At 44.6% G+C, this 23,193-nt stretch overlaps 1 protein-coding gene across 5 annotated transcripts in view; it reads left to right on the forward strand.

Annotated features, from left to right (window-relative positions):
- Positions 1–23,193, forward strand: part of PTPRO (protein tyrosine phosphatase receptor type O) — a 139,473-nt gene that overhangs the window by 51,449 nt on the left and 64,831 nt on the right. For 4 of the 5 annotated variants that reach the window (XM_073621317.1, XM_073621316.1, XM_073621319.1 and 1 more), the window contains exons 2-4: positions 8,539–8,809; positions 15,603–15,761; positions 18,111–18,263. In XM_073621317.1, coding sequence (XP_073477418.1) covers positions 8,539–8,809; positions 15,603–15,761; positions 18,111–18,263 — 583 coding nt within the window. Of the gene's footprint in view, positions 1–8,538; positions 8,810–10,302; positions 10,444–15,602; positions 15,762–18,110; positions 18,264–23,193 lie in introns of those variants that run through there. The other variant, XM_073621321.1, reaches the window with a different exon arrangement.

Raw genomic sequence — 23,193 nt, forward strand, 5'->3', positions numbered from 1 at the left:
CTATACCCAAATGAATTTTATATCTTTTTTTGTGTTAAATAGAGCTTTCTTTTGGTGGTATTTAGTAACTGCTGTTTTTAAACTAAAAAAGAAAAAAAGACCAAACATTTTGAAAAGAAAAGGCTGTTTCCCTTACTTTCTATGCCAATCACGGCAATCACATGGTACCCAGCCCCTCAGATAGGCTACAGTACAGTTTCTCTGTGTGCCAAGCTGTCTAATGAAAGCTCAGTACACAGCGATTACTGGGCAGATCGGCTGCCCGTCGACTATTTATCCAGTGCGGTTCATAAACAGCACTGGGTAAATAATGGATCGCTGATCCGCCCTTGAAAAACAAACAGCAGTAGAAAAGTGGTTAATCAAGTTATCATTAAAGATACCTAAAGCCCAACAGCCTCCAGCTTTGCTATCACTTTAAATAGTTAATTTTGGCTAAGCTGGCCCAAACTGATTCCTTCACTGATTGCTGTGGCCACTCTTCTGTGTTCTAGCAGCTGTATGACTTCCAGTTTGCTGCTGGAACAAAATCAAGTTGGATTGAGCGCTGCTCAGTCATGCACATGAAGCCTTGTGTTTTATCAATGAGTACAAGGTTTCCTTTGAATGGCAGAGGTAGAAATCATGACATCATCCGCCTGCCTCTCCAGTTCAGCCATTCAGAGGAAGCCTTGTATTCACTGATAAAACACAAGGCTTGCTGTGAATGAATGAGCAGCTCTCAGCCCAACTCACTTTTGTTCTTGTAGAAAATGGGAAGTCTCTGTACTGCTGTCTCAACAGTTGCTGTATAACGTATGTAGCTGATGCTACTTACAGTGTATACAGCACTACAGTTATTAGCAAGGGAATTCTTTTGTATGGGCCGCCTTGGCCTAAACGTGCTATTTAAATTTATAGCAAAGCTGGAGTTAGGCATTAAGCTGGGCAAGCAATGTAAGATTTAAAATGGTTCTAAAGGCAGGTTGTTTAGCTTAGTGCATTCTCTACATTAAGCCAAAAATCCTTCTGTGTGCAGCAGCTCCCCTTATCCCTGAGCCCCATCGCGATCCAGCAATGTGCATGAGAGCCTCAGCTCTCCGGAGACTCTCCCTCCTGTTGCTGTCAATCACAGCCAGTGAGCCAATGAGGAGAGAAAGGGGGCAGCGCCAAGTCACGGTTCGGTGTGCAAATGGACACGCAGAGCAACAGCTCAGGAGCGAGTCTGCCTGGGTGCCCCATAGCAAATTGCTTGTTCTGTGGGCACTCAAAAGAAGGGAGGTGCCAGGAGCGTCGGCAAGGGACCCAAGAAGAGGAGGATCATGACTGCTCTGTGCAAAACCATGGTACAGAGCAGGTAAGTATGACATGTTTGTTATTTAAAAAAAAAATTGCCTTTAATATCACTTTAAGGTTGAACAAGAGAAATCACATCCACGCTAAGCAGTGTGGATGGGTAAATTGTCCCTGATTACTATTGTGTTCTGACCATCGGGCAGCACCCACCACTGTCAGAATATCAAACACGCTGCCCCTGTTTTTCACATTGAAGGATATGAAACAAGAGGGTGTCCACCAGGGCCGTCTTTAAGGCAGGGCAAAAGGGACAGCTGCCCTGGGCCCCATCATTGTTTTGGGGCCCAAAGCAGCAGCCTCATACTTGCCAACTATCCCAGTTTAAATTCCCTTGTCCCTTGAAGTTTTAGTCCTGTGCTGTGTCCCGATATCTCAGTGTGGAGTTCTGTTACTAATGCTGCCCAGCTCTGCCCTATTGTCATGTACAGATGACTCATCTGCAAACCCTGTGTTTACATGTAAATAACCTGCATTGCCATGTAAATAGCGGCAGCATTAATATGTTAATAGCGTTGGACCGTCTGCATTGATATGTAAATAGAGGCGGCATTCATATGTATATCATGCCTCCCTGAGTACAGTCTAACAACCAATCAGTGTGCAGTACTAAAGAGCAGCAACCTCTAGCAACCAATCAGTGAGCAGTATTGATGTACAGTAATCTCTAGCAACCAATTAACAAGCAGAAGTCACATGCTGTAACCTCTAGCAACTAAATCAGTGATCCATAATGTGTGCTGTGACCTCTAGCAGCCAGTCAGTGAGCGGTAATATGCTGTAACCTCTACCAACCAATCGCAATCACTGCCTGATCTGATTTAGTAAACTGATTTTAAGTCTAGCTGCTATTGTATGTCTCAGAGCAGGTGGAGCACGAAATTGCATGGGGGGGGGGGGGCCAAGAAAATGACTGCCCAGGGTCCAATCAATAGTAAAGACAGCCCTGGTGTCCACAGCTCAAACTTTAGCCAATTCATCAGGAACCGAACGAAATTTGCTCACAGTATGGTTAGCTTTAATCATGTGAATGTAATAGTATAGAGATCTTCAAACGTTTCACCTTCTAAATCTCTGAAGGGAAAAACATGGACAATATAATAAATAATAGAGATGTTTCAAATATAACTGCTGTTTGTGGTTCCATTAGTCATGCTGAATCTGTGGGAAAATATTCTCTCTTGTGGCAGCTTGTTGACAACAGAATGTTGATTTAAACTGCAGACTGTAAATACTTAATTGCCTGGGCTTTGGTACCAAAAACACTGATAGGCTGCATGGAGGCTTGGCACTCACCACTTGACTTGGATGAGATTTGCGCCTAACAATTAAGAAGAAGCAAGTAAGAAATTCAAGGTGCAGCACACATTATAAAGAAAAACAAAGTCACATTATGAAATATTTTTCAACACGGCCACCTAGTGTCCAAGAAGTGCTTTAGCTGGAAATATACCGTATATATCTCACAAAAGTGAGTACACCCCTCACATTTTTGTAAATATTTTATTATATCTTTTCATATGACAACACTAAAGAAATGAAACTTTGCTACAATGTAAAGTAGTGAGTGTACAGCTTGTATAACAGTGTATATTTGCTATCCCCTCAAAATAACTCAACACACACACAGCCATTAATGTCTAAACCGCTGGCAACAAAAGTGAGTACACCCCTAAGTGAAAATGTCCAAATTGGGCCCAAAGTGTCGATATTTTGTGTGGCCACCATCATTTTCCAGCACTGCCTTAACCCTCTTGGGCATAGAGCTCACCAGAGATTCACAGGTTGCCACTGGAGTCCTATTCCACACCTCCATGATGACATCACGAAGCTGGTGGATGTTAGAGACCTTGCGCTCCTCTACCTTCCATTTGAGGATGTCCCACAGATGCTCAATAGGATTTTGGTCTGGAGACATGCTTGGCCAGTCACCATTCACCTTTACCCTCAGCTTCTTTAGCAAGGCAGTGGTCATCTTGGAGGTGTGGTTGGGGTCGTTATGTTGGAATACTGCCCTGCGGCTCAGTCTCCACAGGGAGGGGATCATGCTCTGCTTCAGTATGTCACAGTACATGTTGGCATTCATGGCTCCCTCAATGAACTGTAGCTCCCCAGTGCTGGCAGCACTCATGCAGCCCCAGACCATGACACTCCCACCACCATGCTTGACTGTAGGCAAGGCACAATTGTCTTTGTACTCCTCACCTGCCGCCACACACGCTTGACACCATCTGAACCAAATACGTTTATCTTGGTCTCATCAGACCACAGGACATGGTTCCAGTAATCCATGTCCTTAGTCTGCATGTCTTCAGCAAATTGTTTGCAGGCTTTCTTGTGCATCATCTTTATGCAGTGTGTGGCATATGGTCTGAGCACTCACAGGCTGACCCCCCACCCCTTCAACCTCTGCAGCAATGCTGGCAGCACTCATTCATCTATTTCCCAAATACACCTTCACAATCTCTGGATATGGCGCTGAGCACGTGCACTCAACTTCTTTGGTCTACCATGGCGAGGCCTGTTCTGAGTGGAACCTGTCCTGTTAAACCGCTGTATGGTCTTGGCCACTGTGCTGCAGCTCAGTTTCAGGGTCTTGGCAATCTTCTTATAGCCTAGGCTATAAGTTCTTTGCCAAGAGGTGCCATGTTGACCTTCCAGTGACCAGTATGGTTAAGTGAGAGAGCGATAACACCAAATTTAACACACCTGCTCCCCATCCACAGCTGAGGTCTTGTAGCACTAACGAGTTACATAACACCAGGGAGGGAAAATGGCTAATTGGGCCCAATTTGGACATTTTCACTTAGGGGTGTACTCACTTTTGTTACCATTGGTTAATACATTAATGGCTGTGTGTTAAGTTATTTTGAGGGGACAGCAATTTTACACTGTTATGCAAGCTGTACACTCACTTTACATTGTAGCAAAGTGTCATTTCTTCAGTGTTGTCACATGAAAAGACATAATAAAATATTTACAAAAATGTCAGGGGTGTATTCACTTTTGTGAGATATTGTATATGAAAAAGTTGTTTCCTGAAATGCAGATTGGATTTTGATATTACCATTTCCTGATTCAGTTTATTTGCATTTCATAACCTGAAACTCCTCCACTTCCCTAATATAAAATATCAGGAAGAAAGGAACCATTTTATTGATTGACTATACAAACTAGATTGATGTAATGATTAAACATGAAGGCACAATTGGGCAGCTGAAAGTCTTTGTTCTCAGTGTACCACTACCCCCCTAGGAGTTGCAAATGTCAGGGTTCCCCACAGCTGCACAGGCCTTCACATAGCATTTCCTTCTTTCATCCAGACACAGAAAGCAGCCTTGGAGGTTGTTTTTGTTGTTTTATTAGGGGATAGTAACTTGGATGGGGTTAGGGATTATAGGATGCCAAACTTGAGAATGACAACAGAGCCAGGAACAACTTCCTCCATATATACAGCTTCTACTTGATTCTCCTGCACAATCTCTTGATTCTTTGTACAGCTCCGCTGGGTTCACTTCTTTAGGAAGTAATGCCGCGTACACAAATGATATTCCGATCGTGTGTGGGCTTCATCTGACTTTTTTTTTCAAAAATTCTGACGGACCTAGAAATAGAACATGTTTTAAATCTTTCCGACGGAATCAATTCTTATCGGGAAAACCATTCGTCTGTATGCTATTCCGACGGACCAAAAACGACGCAAGGGCAGCTATTGGCTACTGGCTATTGAACTTCCTTTTTCTAGTCTCGTCGTACGTCATCGCCTTCCAAATGAACGGACTTTGGTGTGATCGTGTGTAAGCAAGTCAGCGGAACTCCGTCGGAACTTCGTCGGAAAGACCGTCAGAGTTTATTCTAACGGAAAAACTGGTCGTGTGTACACGGCATAACAGTTTTTTTGTTAACTTAACAACAGTCCCTTACAGGCTAGGAACTGTCAGTCCCTTTGAAAAGTAGCACATGTGGAATGAACTGTTTCCTGCCACCTTCTGCTTCCCTGTAGACACTGATCCCAGCTCTACTCCTTGCAGAAATGTTAGCCCACCTGGCTCCCGCTTCACCAGCCCTCCTGGCTGCTTACTCCCAGTCCTCTTCTCCTGACTGATACACTGGAGATTCTCCCAGAGCAAGGCCGAAGGCTTAAGCACACCACTGTCTTCAAGAGAGAAATGCTGCATGTAGCAGTCTCTCTCCCTGTCTGTCCCTGCACTGTGCTGATCTACTCACTTTCCTTGCTCCAGCTGCCTCTTCGGAAAGCTTCCTCCATTTTTGTCTTGTGGTAGGATCCTACCAGGCCAGCCACCTGAGCCCTGGCCCGAGGTTGAGTCTCTCCCCAGGAGAGGTCCCTCAAGGGTCACCGACAGACTCCCTCAGCACTGGATCTCCATCTTATACCCAACTCCTTTCCCAGCATGACCCATGTCTGTTTCAGGGTTCCTTAGTCCCCTGCAGGCCCACTTCCTGGGGATTGGCTAAGGGCCCCTAAATATGCATAAAAGCTCCTCCTCACCTATGCCCACTAGTTCCAGAATATTCTCCAACTTTCCAGAGCCAGGGGAAGGTACCAGAGGGCTATCTGTATGAGTCATGCTGGCCTAACCTCTAATAACCCTGACCCAATTACAGACTCACTGGCTAGACATGAATCAGAGTATAGTTTGCTTACTCTCACTCTAGTAGCACACGCTAGAGCAGGGGTAGGCAACCAGGGGCCCTCCAGCTGTTGTGGAACTACATTTCCCATGAGGCATTGCAAGGCTGGCAGTTACAATTACTCCCAGAGGCATGATGGGACTTGTAGTTCTGCAACAGCTTGAGGTCCCCAGGTTGCCTACCCCTGCACTAGAGGGTACTATGTAAGCATAAGTGTTTATGTCTATGGAGGAGAGGTGACAGGACAACACCACCATGGAAAGCAACAGCTATCAGCTGACAAAATCAAACCAATATGATTAAGGCCGGGTTCACACTGGTACGACACGACAGACGTACCACTTTAGATCCAACCTTGCCCTGCGACTGGAAGTCCAACTTCAATGAACAGGGATCCAACTTTGATCCCCGACAATACCAGGCACTGTCTGTTATGAATCTTTAGGGGGATCTCCACGCACAATGTAAAAAAAAAAAAAAACAGGCATGAGTTCCCCCTCCAAGAGCATACCAGGCCCTTCGGTCTGGTATGGATTTTCAGGGGAACCCCCACGCCCAAAAAACGGCATTGGGGTCCCCCCACAATCCATACCAGACCCTTATCCGAGCACACAGCCTGGCAGGTCAGGAAAGGGGGTGGGGACGAACGAGCACCCACCCCTCCTGAACTGTATCAGGCCGCATGCCCGCAACATGATGGGGTGGGTGCTTTGGGGCAGGGGAGCCCTGCCCCCCCACCCCAAAGCACCTTGTCCCCATGTTGATGAGGACAAAGGCCTCTTCCTGACAACCGTGGCCATTGGTTTTTGTGGTCTGCGGGTGGGGAGCTCAGATAAGGGTCTGGTATGGATTTTGGGGGGGACCCAATGCCGTTTTTTCGGCGTGGGGGTTCCACTTAAAATCCATACCAGACTGAAGGGCCTGGTATGCTCTTGGAAGGGGAACCATGCCATTTTTTTAAAAAAATTGGTGTTGAGTTCCCCTTCAAAATCATCAGAGCACAATTCGCATGCCAAAGTCGGATCAGTCAAGACGGCGATCCGACTTTGATCCGACTTCAGTGATATTCAATGGGCTGAAGTGGGATCAAAGTCGGACCAAAGTAGTGCAGGGAGCATTTTCTTTTTTTTTCAATTAACAATTTTTATAGGTTATCTCGAAAAGGTTAACTATAATACACAGATGTGAAGGAGTCAATAATAGCAAATGTAAGAACAAAGCAGTGCGCAGTCTGTACGCCGCAAAGTTTGGGAGGTAAACTATATGCACAAGCAGTACGAAATATAATCTAATTCCTTTAGCAACAGTGCCCTTAGAGCACAACTTAATAAACAGTATCCTAGAGCTGATATCACATATAACTGTGCAGAGATAGTCTGCGAGTTAAGGAAGAGGAAAGAAAAGGGGGGGGGGAGAAGAAAAAATAGAAGGAATAAGGGGAGGGCAGTAGATTACCGCTTCGGCTCCTGTACCGGCTCACCGCAGGTCTTCCTGGAGATGCCACCTTTCCCAGACCACAGGGAGCATTTTCAAAGTCGGTCCGACTTGTGTCGGACCAGTTAAGGCGGCTCCCATAGGGAAACATTAAGTTTCACACGTCATGCGACATGAGCTCCCAATGTGAGAGCGTTTGTCGTGCCAGTGTGAACCCGGCCTCATTCAAATCAGGAGGTGATGTGAAAAGTTCCAGGGTTCCGTTTGTGTTTTTGCACATTTCAGGCTTGGGTTTAAAAAAAAAACCTTAAAAATAGCATAGAACAAAAAAACCTTCAAATAGAATCTACAAAAATTCAAACCAATACTGAAACCTTATCAACTGATTATATAAATAAAGAAATTGTTCCACAGTATTATCAAAAATTTAAAAATATGCCACAATTTTGTGTGGAAGTTGTAGATGGACTTTCGTTATCTTTGTCATACAGGGAAGCTCCATTTACAGTCCTTGTGGGTAATCCCACAAATTACGTAGATTAATGTACTTTGTATACTGAGCTTTTTATGATGTTATAAAATTGTGATATATTTTGTACACTGAATTTTTAGCTACTGTATTCGCTCCATAACTTGTGTTATAGTGGAAGCAGTTTTTAGACTTTAACTTTCTTATCTTTTTCATAAAAAGTTTTGTATTGGATGCACAGCTATATGACATGTGTAGAGCATATTTAAAGTCTCTTATATAGTTTGTTTGGATCCTTTGTGCAATTCAATTGGGATGATGCTCTCTAATGTTATATTGATTTTTTTATTATTAATTGTATAGACATCCTCTGTTTGGTTCTATTCCTATTGCAGTGAACCGTAATCCATATAAGTTGTCATTATTAGAGGACTTGTATCACCAAGAAAAATTTGACAGCGTTAGTCAAACATAAACTTGCAAAAGACAAGGGGGTGCATACCACTTACTGTATCTGTCATCTTTCTTTCACTGGTCGTCCAAGTCCTGGATTTCTGGCCAGTATGCATGTGGTTACAGACTCCCCTTCTTACACAGTCCAGCCACAAAACTGTAGTTATTTAACGTATTTAACTTTTTTTTTCTGACAGGGAACTTCTATGTTTCAAGTGGTGGTGACTGATAGCAACCTTCTCATCATGTCATTGGAGGAATCCGATTTAATGCCCTCATCTGTCTATGTTGCAAAAATCAGTGGCGAGTCAAAGAGTTATTTTCTCCAGTTTGAAGAATCCAATAGTTCACTGCCCAAACCGCTGATGTTTAATGCCAGTTACCATGACCATTTTTACACAGTGACCCTGATGGTGGTAAACTCCAACTTGACTTCAAGACCAGCCAGATCTGTGACAGTGCTGACCAGTAAGTATTAGCATTCTATATGACAAACTCTACAAAGCGTCTTTGCTTCTCAGCCAAACCTGACCCTCCCAATACATTTTTTAAATTTCTGGTTGTAATCTGATCACTAAACATAGTAACGGTGTGCACTTTTCTGAGACTGGATTACACCAATACAGGGTTTCTCAGCTATATACAAAGCTAAATCTGGGGTTTGTTGCATCCCCGATCTACAGGAAGCAATACAAAAGCAGACAGCACTCCACACTATCAGTATTTAAAGGGGTTACCCTCGTGTTTTTTCACCTTAATGCATCGTATGCATTAAGGTGAAAAAACTTCTGACACTGACTAGCCCCCCCAGCCCCCCCGTTTTACTCACTTGAGCCTGTTCGTTCCCACGGCGGAGACGCGCTCTACCTCTCTGCCCGTTGTCTCAGCTCTTGATTGGATAGATTGATAGCAGCGCAGCCATTGGCTCCCGCTGCTGTGAATCAAATCCAAGGGGCGGGAAAAATATTTAAAGTCAGCAGCTACAAATACTATAGCTGTTGACTTTTAATTTTAGGGCACTTACCTGTGCAGGGAGCCCGCGATATCGGCACCCCAGCCGATCTTCGGATCGACTCCCAGGTGCTGCCACCGCCATTCCTGGTAAGGAAACCTGGTAGTGAAGTCTTTCAGCTTCACAGCTGGTTCCCTACTGCACATGAGTGCAGCGCGCTGCGTTTTTCAGTTGGCCCAGCAGCGGGGGAAGGAGGAGGGGGGCCAAATTTCAGGGAGATCGGGCCGCGGCCCTGTCTCCAGAAGTGGGGAAGGGGACCTGTCAAAAACAGGTCCCTGTTTCCTCTCTCCCCTGAAAAGTGCCAAATGTGGCACCGGAGGGGGAGGATGCGTATAAGCGGAAGTTCCACTTTTGGGTGGAACTCAGCTTTAAGTAACATGATATCACAGTCCATGTACATCAATTTGGTTCTCCAGGATAAGGCTGGCAGATTGTTCTCCAGGATAAGGCTGGATGCCCGCGGGCCATCCTACTGAATCCGGCCACCTCACCAGCCACCTCACCTGTACGCACTCAGCCAACCCCGCAATCCTGTATATATGTCAGCCCCCCTCACACCTGTATATATGTCAGCATCCCCCCCACACACACCTGTATATATTGGATGGTCTGCTTACACGGAAACACGCCCACCGATAAGTGTTTATGGCATCACTCTAGGGGGTCCCGCCTACTGACTGCTGCACTGGACGGAGCTACCCTGTTTGTTTCTGGCCCTTCACTGGAAAGCCGTGGTGTGACGTTACCAGTCGCTGAGTGTCAGGTTGCCATACAAGCTTACTAAAGCTTGCCGTCTGGTAAGCGTACAGTACATACGGTGGTGGATTTCCTCACATATTGGAGTCTGTGTGATCGATTAACCTCACCTTTATTTGTCTTGAACACTTTCGGATGGTTTTATCCACGGACTTGTCATCATTACATCCACATTCCTTATTGTTGGGACTAATTTTTATCAGCCCTTTATGTTTTGTGACCATCCCTGGGTGCCTCCTCCAAACGGTACCTCCCGCCCTTCAAACCCTTCCAGCAGACTGATGGCTAATACCAGCTCTTTACCCCAACCATCGTACACAGACAAGATGTTAAGGTAAAAACCAAAGGCATGACTGTTTATTGAACAGAAATACAATTTTTTTTTATACTTTTCAAAAATAGGGGCAGCCACCAAATTAACTTAAAAACAAATATTACACATTAGGGTAAACATCCCACAATGGTTAGGTAGTTAAGTTGACACAAGACTAATCAAGAGGATTAGCAAACAGACAGAAACAATAGGAGACTCACTCAACAATGGAAATTAACCTGTAGGAGGCACACAATGGGGAAATTACACAATGGGAGAAAGACGCATAACCGTGAGCACATAACACCTTAAAGTGGTTGTAAAGTCAGTTCATTCTATGCATCAAGACAGGGCTAAACATTTCAAATCCTGAGCTACTAGCCAGGCCTCAAAGGTTACTCACCACCAGTTGCCCCACCCAACTCCTACCCTGCCCCACCCCTAATTCTGCCCCTAAACACACCCTCATAACTTATCTTATGAAATGACACTTAAAAGTTTTAGCCTACCTGTATCCATCAATGCCATTTCACCTGTGCCCAACAATGCAGCCTACCTGTGTCCATCAATGCCGCTTCCCCTGTGCCCAACAATAAAGCCTACCTATGTCCATCAATTCCGCTTCACCTGTGCCCAACAATGCAGCCTACCTGTGTCCATCAATGCTTCTTCACCTGTGCCCAACAATGCAGCCTACCTGTGTCCATCAATGCTGCTTCACCTGTGCCCAACAAAGCAGCCTACCTGTGTCCATCAATGCCGCTTCACCTGTGCTCAACAATGTAGGCTACCTGTGTCCATCAATGCAGCCTCACTTGTGCCCAACAATGCAGCCTAACTGTGTCCATCAATGCAGCCTACCTGTGTCCACCAATGCTGCTTCACCTGTGCCCAACAATACAGCCTACCTGTGCCCATCCATGCCGCTTCACCTGTGCCCAACAATGTAGGCTACCTGTGTCCATAAATGCAGCCTACCTGTGTCCATCAAAGCAGCTTCACCTGTGCCCAACAATAAAGCCTACCTATGTCCATTAATGCCACTTCACCTGTGCCCAACAATGTAGGCTACCTGTGTCCATCAATACAGCCTGCCTGTGTCCGTCAATGCAGCCTACCTGTGTCCATCAAAGCAGCTTCACCTGTGCCCAACAATAAAGCCTACCTATGTCCATTAATGCCACTTCACCTGTGCCCAACAATGCAGCCTACCTGTGTCCATCAATGCTGCTTCACCTGTGCCCAACAATGCAGCCTACCTGTGTCCATCCATGCCGCTTCACCTGTGCTCAACAATGTAGGCTACCTGTGTCCATCAATGCAGCCTCACTTGTGCCCAACAATGCAGCCTACCTGTGTCCATCAATGCAGCCTACCTGTGTCCACCAATGCTGCTTCACCTGTGCTCAACAATGCAGCCTACCTGTGCCCATCACTGCCGCTTTACCTGTGCCCAACAATGCAGCCTACCTGTGTCCATCAATGCCGCTTCACCCGTGCCCAACAATGCAGGCTACCTATGTCCATCAATGCCGCTTCACCTGTGCCCAACAATGCGGCCTACCTGTGTCCATCAATGCTGCTTCACCTGTGCCCAACAATGCAGCTTACCTGTGTCCATCAATGCTACTTCACCTGTGCCCAACAATGCAGCCTACCTTTGTCCATCAATGCTGCTTTACCTGTGCTCAACAATATAGGCTACTTGTGTCCATCAATGCAGCCTCACCTGTGCCCAACAATAAAGCCTACCTGTGTCCATCAATGCAGCCTAACCTGTGCCCAACAATGCAGTCTACCCATGTCCATCAATGCAGCCTACCTGTCTCCATCAATGCTGCTTCACCTGTGCCCAACAATGCAGCCTACCTGTGTCCATCAATGCCGCTTCACCTGTGCCCAACAATGTAGGCTACCTGTGTTCATCAATGCAGCCTACCTGTGTCCATCAATGCAGCCTACCCATGTCCATCAATGCCACTTCACCTGTGCCCATCAATGCCGCTTCACCTGTGCCCAACAATCCAGGCTACCTGTGTCCATCAATCCAGCCTCACCTGTGCCCAACAATGCAGCTTACCTGTGTCCATCAATGCTACTTCACCTGTGCCCAACAATGCAGCCTACCTTTGTCCATCAATGCTGCTTTACCTGTGCTCAACAATATAGGCTACTTGTGTCCATCAATGCAGCCTCACCTGTGCCCAACAATAAAGCCTACCTGTGTCCATCAATGCAGCCTAACCTGTGCCCAACAATGCAGTCTACCCGTGTCCATCAATGCAGCCTACCTGTGTCCATCAATGCTGCTTCACCTGTGCCCAACAATGCAGCCTACCTGTGTCCATCAATGCCGCTTCACCTGTGCCCAACAATGTAGGCTACCTGTGTCCATCAATGCAGCCTACCTGGGTTCATCAATGCAGCCTACCTGTGTCCATCAATGCAGCCTACCCATGTCCATCAATGCCACTTCACTTGTGCCCATCAATGCCGCTTCACCTGTGCCCAACAATCCAGGCTACCTGTGTCCATCAATCCAGCCTCACCTGTGCCCAACAATGCAGCCTACCTGTGTCCATCAATGCAGCCTACCTGTGTCCATCAATGCAGCCTCACTTGTGCCCAACAATGCAGCCTAACTGTGTCCATCAATGCGGCCTACCTGTGTCCAACAATGCTGCTTCACCTGTGCTCAACAATGCAGCCTACCTGTGCCCATCACTGCCGCTTCACCTGTGCCCAACAATGCAGCCTACCTGTGTCCATCAATGCCGCTTCACCTGTGCCCAACAATACAGGCTACCTATGTCCATCAATGCCGCTTCACCTGTGCCCAACATTGCAGCCTACCTCTGTCCATAAATGCAGCCTCACCTGTGCCCAACAATGCAGCCTACCTGTGTCCATCAATGCTGCTTCACCTGTGCCAAACAATGCAGCCTTACTGTGTCCATCAGTGCTGCTTCACTTGTGTCCATCAATGCTGCTTCACCTGTGTCCATCAATGCAGCCTACCTGTGCGGAACAATGCAGAGTACCTGTGCAGGGGAAGAGAGGAGAGGAAGAGGATTGCCGGCCGGATCCTCATAGCGTCGGGGAACATCACTGTAACAGCGTTCATTTCAATTGCCGTGTGTAATCGCCGCTCGCCGTCACATACAGCCCCGCCTAATGGCCGGGGGACTTTGATATACGTCACACGTCCTGGGATTGGATGGGTGATCTATCAATCAAAGTACCCGGTCCAGGAGGTGGGGTTCTATGTGAGAGCGAGCGGCGGGAACACACAGCAATTGAAACGAAAGCTGTTACAGCGATGTTCCTCGCTCTGATGATCCCACTGGCTCTCTTTTCCTCTGGGCGATCACTGGGAAAATGGCTCCCGTTCAACCCCGCCTGCTGGCGGTGCTCGTCCCCCTCCCCCCCACCCCTGCTCTCAGGCAGCCCACGCTCACCAGCCACCATTTTCCTCTCACAAAATGTGAATAGGCGAGTGGAAAACTTGAGGGCTGCATTAAGATAAAAAAACCTTCTGTGTGCATCAGCCTCTGATACTTACCTGAGGCCCGTCTCTCTCCAGCGATGTACAGAAGTGCCTCAGCCATCCAGGATGCTCCTTCCTGATTGGCTATGACACAGAAGGGGCACCATTGGCTCCCCCTGTTGTCAATGTCAGTTAACTAATCAGGAGGGAGAGGGGGCGGGGCCAAACCGGGGCTCCATGTCTGAATAGACACAGGGAGCTGTGGTTTGACTCGGGTGCCCCCATAGCAAGCTGCTTGCTGTGGGGGCACTCAACAGGAGGGAGGGGCCAGAAGAGCCAAAGAGGGACCCGAGAATAGGAGGATCTGGGCTGCCTGTGCAAAACACTGCACAGAGGAGTAAGTATAACATGTTTATAGAGGAAAAAAATTAGACTTTACAATCCTTTTAATAAACAGATTACACATACCAGAATCAGGTTGTTTTGAGATGATTAGAATCTTCTGCTTTTGAGTCTCTAAGTCTAAGAGGGGGATGAAGCAGTCAATGCTAGTTTGGACTGTCTTTTCCCAAACGAAACACAGAGGCCCCAAATCTGTATCCGGGTCCCCCCAGTTCTCAGATCCTGTGTGTTTCGGGGAGACATGGAATTGAATCTGAAGTAAAACTACTCCAAAGGTCCCCCAGGAACACACCTCCCAAAGAATAGAGCCCCCTCAAATACATTGGGGTTGTTATACTAAAGGCAAATCCACTGTGCACTACAAGTGCACTTGGAAGTGCAGTTGCTGTAGATCTGAGGTGGACATGCAAGGAAAATAAAAACAGCATTTTTGCTTGCACATGATTGGATGATAGAAATCAGCAGAGCTTCCCCTCATTTCAGATCTTCCCCTCATATCTAGAGCAACTGATAACTCATCATTTCCTAGTGCACTTGCGGTGCACTTGCAGTGCACAGTATATTTGTCTTTAGTAAATTAGCCTCATAGTCAGTAGGCAAAAGGCTAGCCTGCAGACCCCTCCAAAAGCCCCTGCCCAGTTGGGTCTGTCACACTTCCCCTTCAGACTTGTTTACTAAGGCTGGCCATAGAGGGATAGAGGCCGGCCATAACAACCCCAAACACACCTCCAAGATGACCATTGCCTTGCTAAAGAAGCTGAGGGTAAAGGTGATGGACTGGCCAAGCATGTCTTGAGACCTAAACCCTAATGAGCATCTGTGGGGCATCCTCAAACGGAAGCTGGAGGAACGCAAGGTCTCTAACATCCACCAGCTGTCGTCATGGAGGAGTGGAAGAGGACTCCATTGGCAACCTGTGAAGCTCTGGTGAACTCCATGCCGAAGTGAGTTAAGGCAGTGCTGAAAAATAATGGTAGCCACACAAAATATTGACACTGTGGGCCCAATTTGGACATTTTTACTTAGGGGTGTACTCACTTTTGTTGCCAGTGGTTTAGACATTAGTGGCTGTGTGTTGAGTTATTTTGAGGGGACAGCAAATTTACACTGTTATACAAGTTGCACACTCACTACTTTACATTGTAGCAAAGTGTCATTTCTTCAGTGTTGTCACATGAAAAAATATAATAAAATATTTACAAAAATGTGAGGAAGGTACTCACTTTTGTGAGATACTGTATGTAATTTTCCTATACACTTCTAATGTCCTATATTCTGCTTTGCCTTCTAGAACCTCTTTCAGTAAGCCAACTTTCAGTCCATGACTACAAACCATCTCCAGAAACTGGAGTTGTCTTTGAAGTTAAATATCCAGAGAAGTTTAATGTCTTCAGCAGAGTAAATATCAGTTACTGGGAAGGCAACAACTTCCGCTCTGTGCTTTATAAAGGTCAGTAATATATTTATGCTGTTCGCTTTCACCTACACAAAATGTACACTCTGTCCTGCAATCCAACTGTCATCTATGTCTTCTCAATCTGGATTGCTTTCAAATTTAAGACAGCCTTTTATGAATCCTCATAAACACATTAAATAGTAATATGTTATGGCTGGAAGCTGCAGAAAACACACTGTAGCCTTCAGTGGTCCTTAGAGGGGAACATCATCTGTCGTCTGTCAACCAACCCCAAGTCTCAAAATTAGTGTGAGTTTAGGTAAAGGGTTATCACTGTGCATGATGCTGAACAGGTGATTGAGAACACTATTTGTCTCAGAGCAATAGCAGTCTGCAGTGCTGGTGGGGAGCCTTTGCTCTCATAGGAAATTGCTATACTGACAGGGTCTATTTAGCTATATTAAGGACCAGTTCACACTAGAACATGGTGCAGGAAAGGTGCATTTGGTGCATGTTCCATGGCATTACAATGCATTTGGTGCAGCATGGTTTTTAAAAGGAGCGCATGCACTGCTTTTTTTTGCGACCCGGTGAGATTTGCAGCCTATTCAAATAAATAGGCTGCAAAGTCGCACCACACAGCAATGCGCGGGAATCACAAAGGAACACTGTTTTCCTTTCTGTTTCAAAGGATGGGCTAATAATTTGGTGAATGTCATCTCCTCAGTCTGGACACTTGTGTTTTTCAAGTTGTCCATAGATTGGAAGAGGTCTCTTTTATATAACCAGAACTGATGATATTTCTATGACTCACATGTACACATACATGAAAAAAAATAGAAAAGGGACTAATTGATACCCTCTCACATAGGAATTGTCAAGCATAGTAGAAACAGTTGTGCACAATACTGAGAAATTTTCTATTAATAATTTTGAATGAAATAACTGTAATAATTTACATCCTAATTGCAGGTAAGAGATTATATTTAGCACATTGGATTAATAAATGATTCACCTCTTTTATATCTGAGATCTGCCTTATTTTTTTCATATTTTTTTTAATACATTTCATATAGAAGATGTATATACTACTGTTCTATATATTCAGGTATTATACCCTAGAGATGTGCACGATGGAAAAATTAAATATTTTTTTGATTAATTTGTTAAGTTAATAATTTTGTTACGTTGTATTCCTTATGTTAGAATGATTCATTTTTGGAATTCACTGTGTATATTAGTTATTTTTAGATCAATTTGAAATTTGAATTTCGGAAGTTGGCTATATTTGTTCTATTTTTTTAATCTATTCTTTTATTTTCTATTCTATTTTATTCTGTTTTTTCCATTGCATTCTATTTTATTCTATTTTTTATGTTCTATTCTGTTTTATTCTATTCTTTTTTATTCTATTCTTTTTTATTCTATTCATTTATAGTGTATTCTATATATGCTATATGCTATATATGCTATTAAGCAGCCTAAGTAGTAACCATCATCTTATTTTACTATTTCACCTTACTGTATTTATTGCAATATGTATCTATTTAGAATTTAACCACTTCCGGACCGCCCGCTGTCATTATACGTCAGTTAAATACCGGGGTTATGGCAGCAGATAGCTGCCATAACCCAGTATTTTCTTAAACAGCGGGCAGTCAACGTTATGATAAAAGTGGTCTCCGTGGCAGATTTCCCGCATGATCACTTTTATCAGTAGCGGGAGAGGTGCCCCTCCTGCAGCGTTACGGTCGTCTCCGCCGCTTGTCAGAGACGATCCAATCCTTTACCTTCAGAGGCTGGAAGTCGAGTGAGGGAATGATGGCCCCCACTCGACTGAATGATGTTGGATGACGGAAGCAACGTCAAACATCACTTCCGTCCAATGGCCTTAAAGGGACATTTTTTGTTATAATTTATTTTGGATTTATTGAAATTCGTTACTATTTTGATTCATAACAAAGCTGATCGCACATGTCTATTGTACCCCTCATTTGTATGTTGTACTATTTCACAGATTGCCACTTGCAGGGTTCCTGTCAGATTTTTTTATATTCCTCTAATTTACTATTTTTTTAGATTATTTCTAAAATCTGATTTTTTTTTTTTTTTTTTTTTTTAATCAAAAGCACTTCTTGTTCTGAAAGTGCTACCATTGCCTTTTATTTTACCTCTCATAATCCCATGTTGTGATTGATGGTGAAATCTGTGCCATCTCTCACACATGTTGGGCTATGTATGGCCACTGTAGGACCCCATTATGGGCCTGACCATCTGCAGTAAGAAGACACAAAGAAGCATTACCATGTTTCTGACATGGCTTTTCTATGTATTTATTCTTTTGAGGGAAAATAATCTGTTTTAGTTCCCTGACACAAAATTGATAAAAATATATATTTGCAGATTTCTTCAAAGGCAAAACTGTGTTTAATCACTTGATGCCAGGGATCTGCTATTCTAATATCACCTTCCAGTTGGTATCAAAGGCCACCTTTAATAAAACCACCTTAATTAAAAGCAGCGGAGTAGGACATGAGCCACAGCAACACCGGACAGGTAAGGAGAAAAGACATACAGTAATAGCTAAAATATGCAGTATATCATGGCTACAAATGATGTCCTTCACATTGCTGGCATTCCCAGGGACTCCAATCTATATATAAAGGAAGTGCCATGTTTACATGTAATATTTTGACTTGCAATATGGACATTGGGTAGGGTTGCCACCTCATCCCTTTAAACCGGAACACATATTAATTACACAGACTCTGAGGCTAAGTTAATGCAGATAAGGCACCAGGTGAGTTTATTACCACCTAAATCAGCCACAGAACCTGTGTAATTAATATGTTTTCGATTATAAAGGAATGAGGTGGCAACCCTAATATTGGGTCACATTTGATCTAGAAATGATATACAGGTAAATGTTCATGGGATGATTATGGGGTATTGTGGTCTTGTTGGATGCACACCTGGTTACATTTCAGTTTTGTGAAATGGATGACATTTTCTCTAGACTTATAACGTGTGCCACTATTCTCTAGGACATGTATCTATCTGTGACATTTAAATATTTTCTTGGTCTTCAAATCTCCCAGACATCAAGATTTTTTTCTACATAAACAGATTGTTGTGTGGACAACAGCTGAAAACATTGCCATAGGCAGCTCATAGATCTGGTCTGCATCCAAGGTTAATTTACTAAAGGGAAATTCACTCTGCACTACAAGTGCACTGCAACACAAGTCAATGTCAAGGCACTGGGAAATTCTGAGAGTCACTTATTATTAAACCCTCAACACCTGATCACTCAAACCAGACTGTTAATTTCCTGAAATTGTCTGCATTGGAGACCAGGCTGCAGACATAGCAGAGTGGCTCTTGTGTCTGACATTCGGTAAGGAGCTCCATCATAGGCTGATCAATGCTTATGTTGTTGAAATGAAATGTGAATGGGCAGTGAAGCCTCTGCCTCTGCCTCGCCATGCTTTTCTTCTAATACTGGGGATGCCACCTTTTGGTACTTGGGAAACCTGAACAAGAAGGGGAGGTCTGTGGTGCACTATGCCTGCCATATAGAAGGCATGGCTTCTCTAAAGTGGACATGGCAAATAGGTGTCCTTAGGCTGGGTTCACATGTAAGCTATATGCGGCTCACAGCAGGGATCCGGTGCCTCCCCATTCACAGTTTCAGGTCCGATTTTAGCCCAAATTGTTGGCTGAATTCGGACCAGAAGACGCACAGGACCCAGTGCAAATTTGCACTGGAGCCGCATCCAATTCGCACTACTGTGAACTTAGCGTTATACCCATGTAGTTTACTCATATTGAGCACAGTAAAACAGAAAAAAGTTTTTATTTACATTTTTATAACCAGCAGATTTTCTTGCATCTGTACACTTTTTTCTTTCATACTTGCAGGCATAGGCATGCGCACAGGGTGTGTTGGGTGTGCCTGGGCACACCCTAATCACTCCGTGCGGTGCCGATTCCCCCTACTTCCTATCTCCCCCCTGCAGCTTCCCTCCTCTCCTCTCAAGAGTGGGGAAGGGGCTGGTAAATATTTCATTAACTGGCCTTTCTTTTCTGAATAAACACAGTGAGTGATCTGTAATGATCGCTCCTGCCTTCATTCTTAACTGAAGCATAGTAAACTATATTTACTGCAGACTGCAGAGAAAATGACAGTAATCGCTGTCCTCTGTCTCAAAAGTGAGACATCGGGTCTGTTTAGACCATGGGTCTTCAAACTATGGCCCTCCAGTTGTTCAGGAAATACAATTCCCATCATGCCTAGTCATGTCTGTGAATGTCAGAGTTTTACAATGCCTCATGGGATGTGTAGTTCTGCAACAGCTGGAGGGCCATAGTTTGAAGATCCCTGGTTTAGACCCTTGATATTTCACCAATGCCCTATAACAGGGCACCAATTTTTTCTTTAAATACCGTATTTATCGGCGTATAACACGCACTTTTTTCCCCTTAAAATCAGGGGAAAATCGCGGGTGCGTGTTATACGCCGATCCCCTGCGATCCAGAACGAAAAAAATCGCCGACCGCGATTTGAAAATGGCGCCGCCGGCGCCGAAATACACAGTGGCGGTCCTCGGCTCTTCTCGGCGGCTTTCGGTTTCACTCGAGCGCCGCCCGAACCTAGCCGAGTATACTCGGCTAGTTTCGGATAGCTCCGCTCACCGTCCGAGTGGAACCGAAAGTAAACGAGAGCCGCCGAGAAGAGCCGAGGACCGGCTCTGTGTATTTCGGCGCCGGCGGCGCCATTTTCAAATCGCGGTCGGCGATTTTGAAGCTCAGAGGCTTCAGCAAGACTGCACTGGGGCAAGGCTGGACTGGACACTGGGGAAGGCTGCACTGACATGGCTGCACTGACATGGCTGCACTAGCAAGGCTGCACTGACAAGGCTGCACTAGCAAGGCTGCACTGACAAGGCTGCACTGACAAGGCTGCACTGACATGGCTGCAATGATGGGCATTTAAATGTAAGTTTTTTTCCCTTCAACTTCCCTCCTAAAAGTTTTTTTTCCTTAAAATTCCCTCCTAAATTGAGGTGCGTGTTATACGCCGGTGCGTGTTATACGCCGATAAATACGGTAATATTGTAAAAAATAATAATAATTAAAAAAAAAAAAACTACTGACACTGACCACTGCCCTACTGACACAGATCTCTGCTCTACTGACACCGTCCACTGCTCTGCTGATATACACACATGTGTGTTTGTGCTCTGGGGTGCACACCCTAATGCAATAGGCTGCGCACACCAGTGCTTGCAGGTTTATGGATGCCAGTGACATAACTAGCATAGTGGACATACAGGGCTCAATTGACTAAATAATATCTCATAAGATAATTAAATCATGTGAAAAGTTTTTTCCAATTACCTCATGAGATGCTGAAAATGTCAATTTACTATCACAAACCAAAAACATGAGGTAAATAGCTTATAAAATTGTATCAAAGTAAATTCACTAAAGGAAATATATAACTGTGCGATTTAAATAAGTAGTGGTCCAGGTATGAGGTATTTAGGGAATGTAAAAATATAATAGCCAATTTGGAGGAGTCTCTACCTTTTAGACCCCTTTCAGACTGGGGCAGTTTTCAGGCACTTTAGCGCTGGAGATAGCCTCTGCTAAGCGCCTGAAATCTGCCTCCCATTCATTCCAGTGTGACTTTTTACACTCAGGCGGTGCGCTTGCAGGATGTTCCAAAAAGTCCTGCAAACAGCTTCTTTGGGGCGGGTTGGGAGCGCTGTATTTAGTGCTCCCAAAACGTCCTGGCCATTGGAATGAATAGGCACCGCTTTCAAAGTGTCTGAAAAGCGATTTGAAAGCGCCACAAAGTGGGAGTTTATAACCTTTTTTTTGGGGTAAAAGCCGATAGCGGCTGAAAAGCATTGCTTAAACAGTGCTAAAGTGCCGCTAAAACGAGCGACACTTTAGCGCTAACAGCTGGCTCTTTCAGTGTGAAAGCAGTCTTAGACCCCTTTCACATTGAGGCAGTTTTCAGGTGTTTTAGCGCTAGAAATACTGTCTGTAAAGCGCCTGAAATCTGCCACCCATTCATTACAATGGGTGCTTTCACACCCGGGCGGTGTGCTTGTGGGACATTCGGAGAAGTCCCACAAGCCGCATTTTTGGGGCAGTTTGGGAGCGCTGTATACAACAGTAATGCATAGAAACCTAAATATGGAAAAAGACTTCTGCTATAAAACATATCCAATAAAAAAATTGAAAGAATCAAATTTCTTCATAAAGTTAGGCCAATATGTATTTTGCTACATATTTTTGGTAAAAAAAAATCCCAATAAGCGTATATGGAATGGTTTGTGCCAAACCATAGCGTCTACAAACTATGGGATATTTTTATTCATTTTTATTTATTTAGTGGTACTGCGATATTACAGCAGACATTTGGACACTAACTGACACTTTTTGGGGACCAGTGACACTAATATAGTGATCAGTGCTAAAAAATCTGCACTGTCACTGTACTAATGACACTAGCTGGAAAGGGGGGTTAACATCAGGGGCGATTAAAGGGTTAACTGTGTGCCTAGCCTGTGTTTTACTACAGTGTGGGAGGTGATTTTACTAGGGGAAAATATGGTTCCATGTCCCTGCTTTGCAGAGACACAGGATCCATGCCTTCCCCCCTGTCAGAGCAGTGATCTGCAGCAATCTACACAGGCAGACCGCCGTTCTGTGTCTCCGCACAATGATCGACGGGTGCTGGCGGACATTGAATCCGCGGTACCCACTGATCTGCTCCCGCTGTGTATAATCACAGCAGGAGCGAGCCGGTGGTGGCCACTCATTCACACCCGCTACCCGGAAGAGCTGGATCACGTATATATAGTAAAACTGCTACAGGAGCGGTCAACAAGTGGTTAAACTATAACTAAAGACAAAACTTTTTTTTTTCTTTAGTTTTGGGATAGAGTGGAGAGGGATTAGACCCCCTGTAATTGTGTTATTGCTGTCTAGAACCTCTATTAAAATTTTTTAGTAATGATCGTGAAAATAAAACAAATACTAATAATTGCCAAAATCCGAAACAGTAAAGACTTGCTTTATCTGAATGTTGCATATATTAATGTTGGTAAATAAATACATAAAATGCAAGTGCTATTAGCAGCACATGTAGGCCACCTTGGAGTACAGTAACATGGGAATAATGAAATACGGAAAAAGAAAAAAAAAAAAACTTTGGGGTTTAATGGTGGTATGCTCTCATAGCGAACGACCTACAGGGGACTAAATTATAGTGATTTGGTTCTCTAAAGGTTCTCTAAACAACAGTGACTTGACAATACATAGGCAAACAAGAGCAATCATGACAATACTTGGGCAATAATACACAATACACAGGCAACAGTAAATCTGTAAATTTGACTGCTCCCCTGTTCCCTTTCTCCAGCGAAAGCTGACCTGGACTTCCATGTTAATTATCCACAATGTGACCACC

This window comes from Aquarana catesbeiana, linkage group LG03 (genome assembly GCF_042186555.1).
Source record: "Aquarana catesbeiana isolate 2022-GZ linkage group LG03, ASM4218655v1, whole genome shotgun sequence".
Classification (NCBI taxonomy): Eukaryota; Metazoa; Chordata; class Amphibia; order Anura; family Ranidae; genus Aquarana; species Aquarana catesbeiana.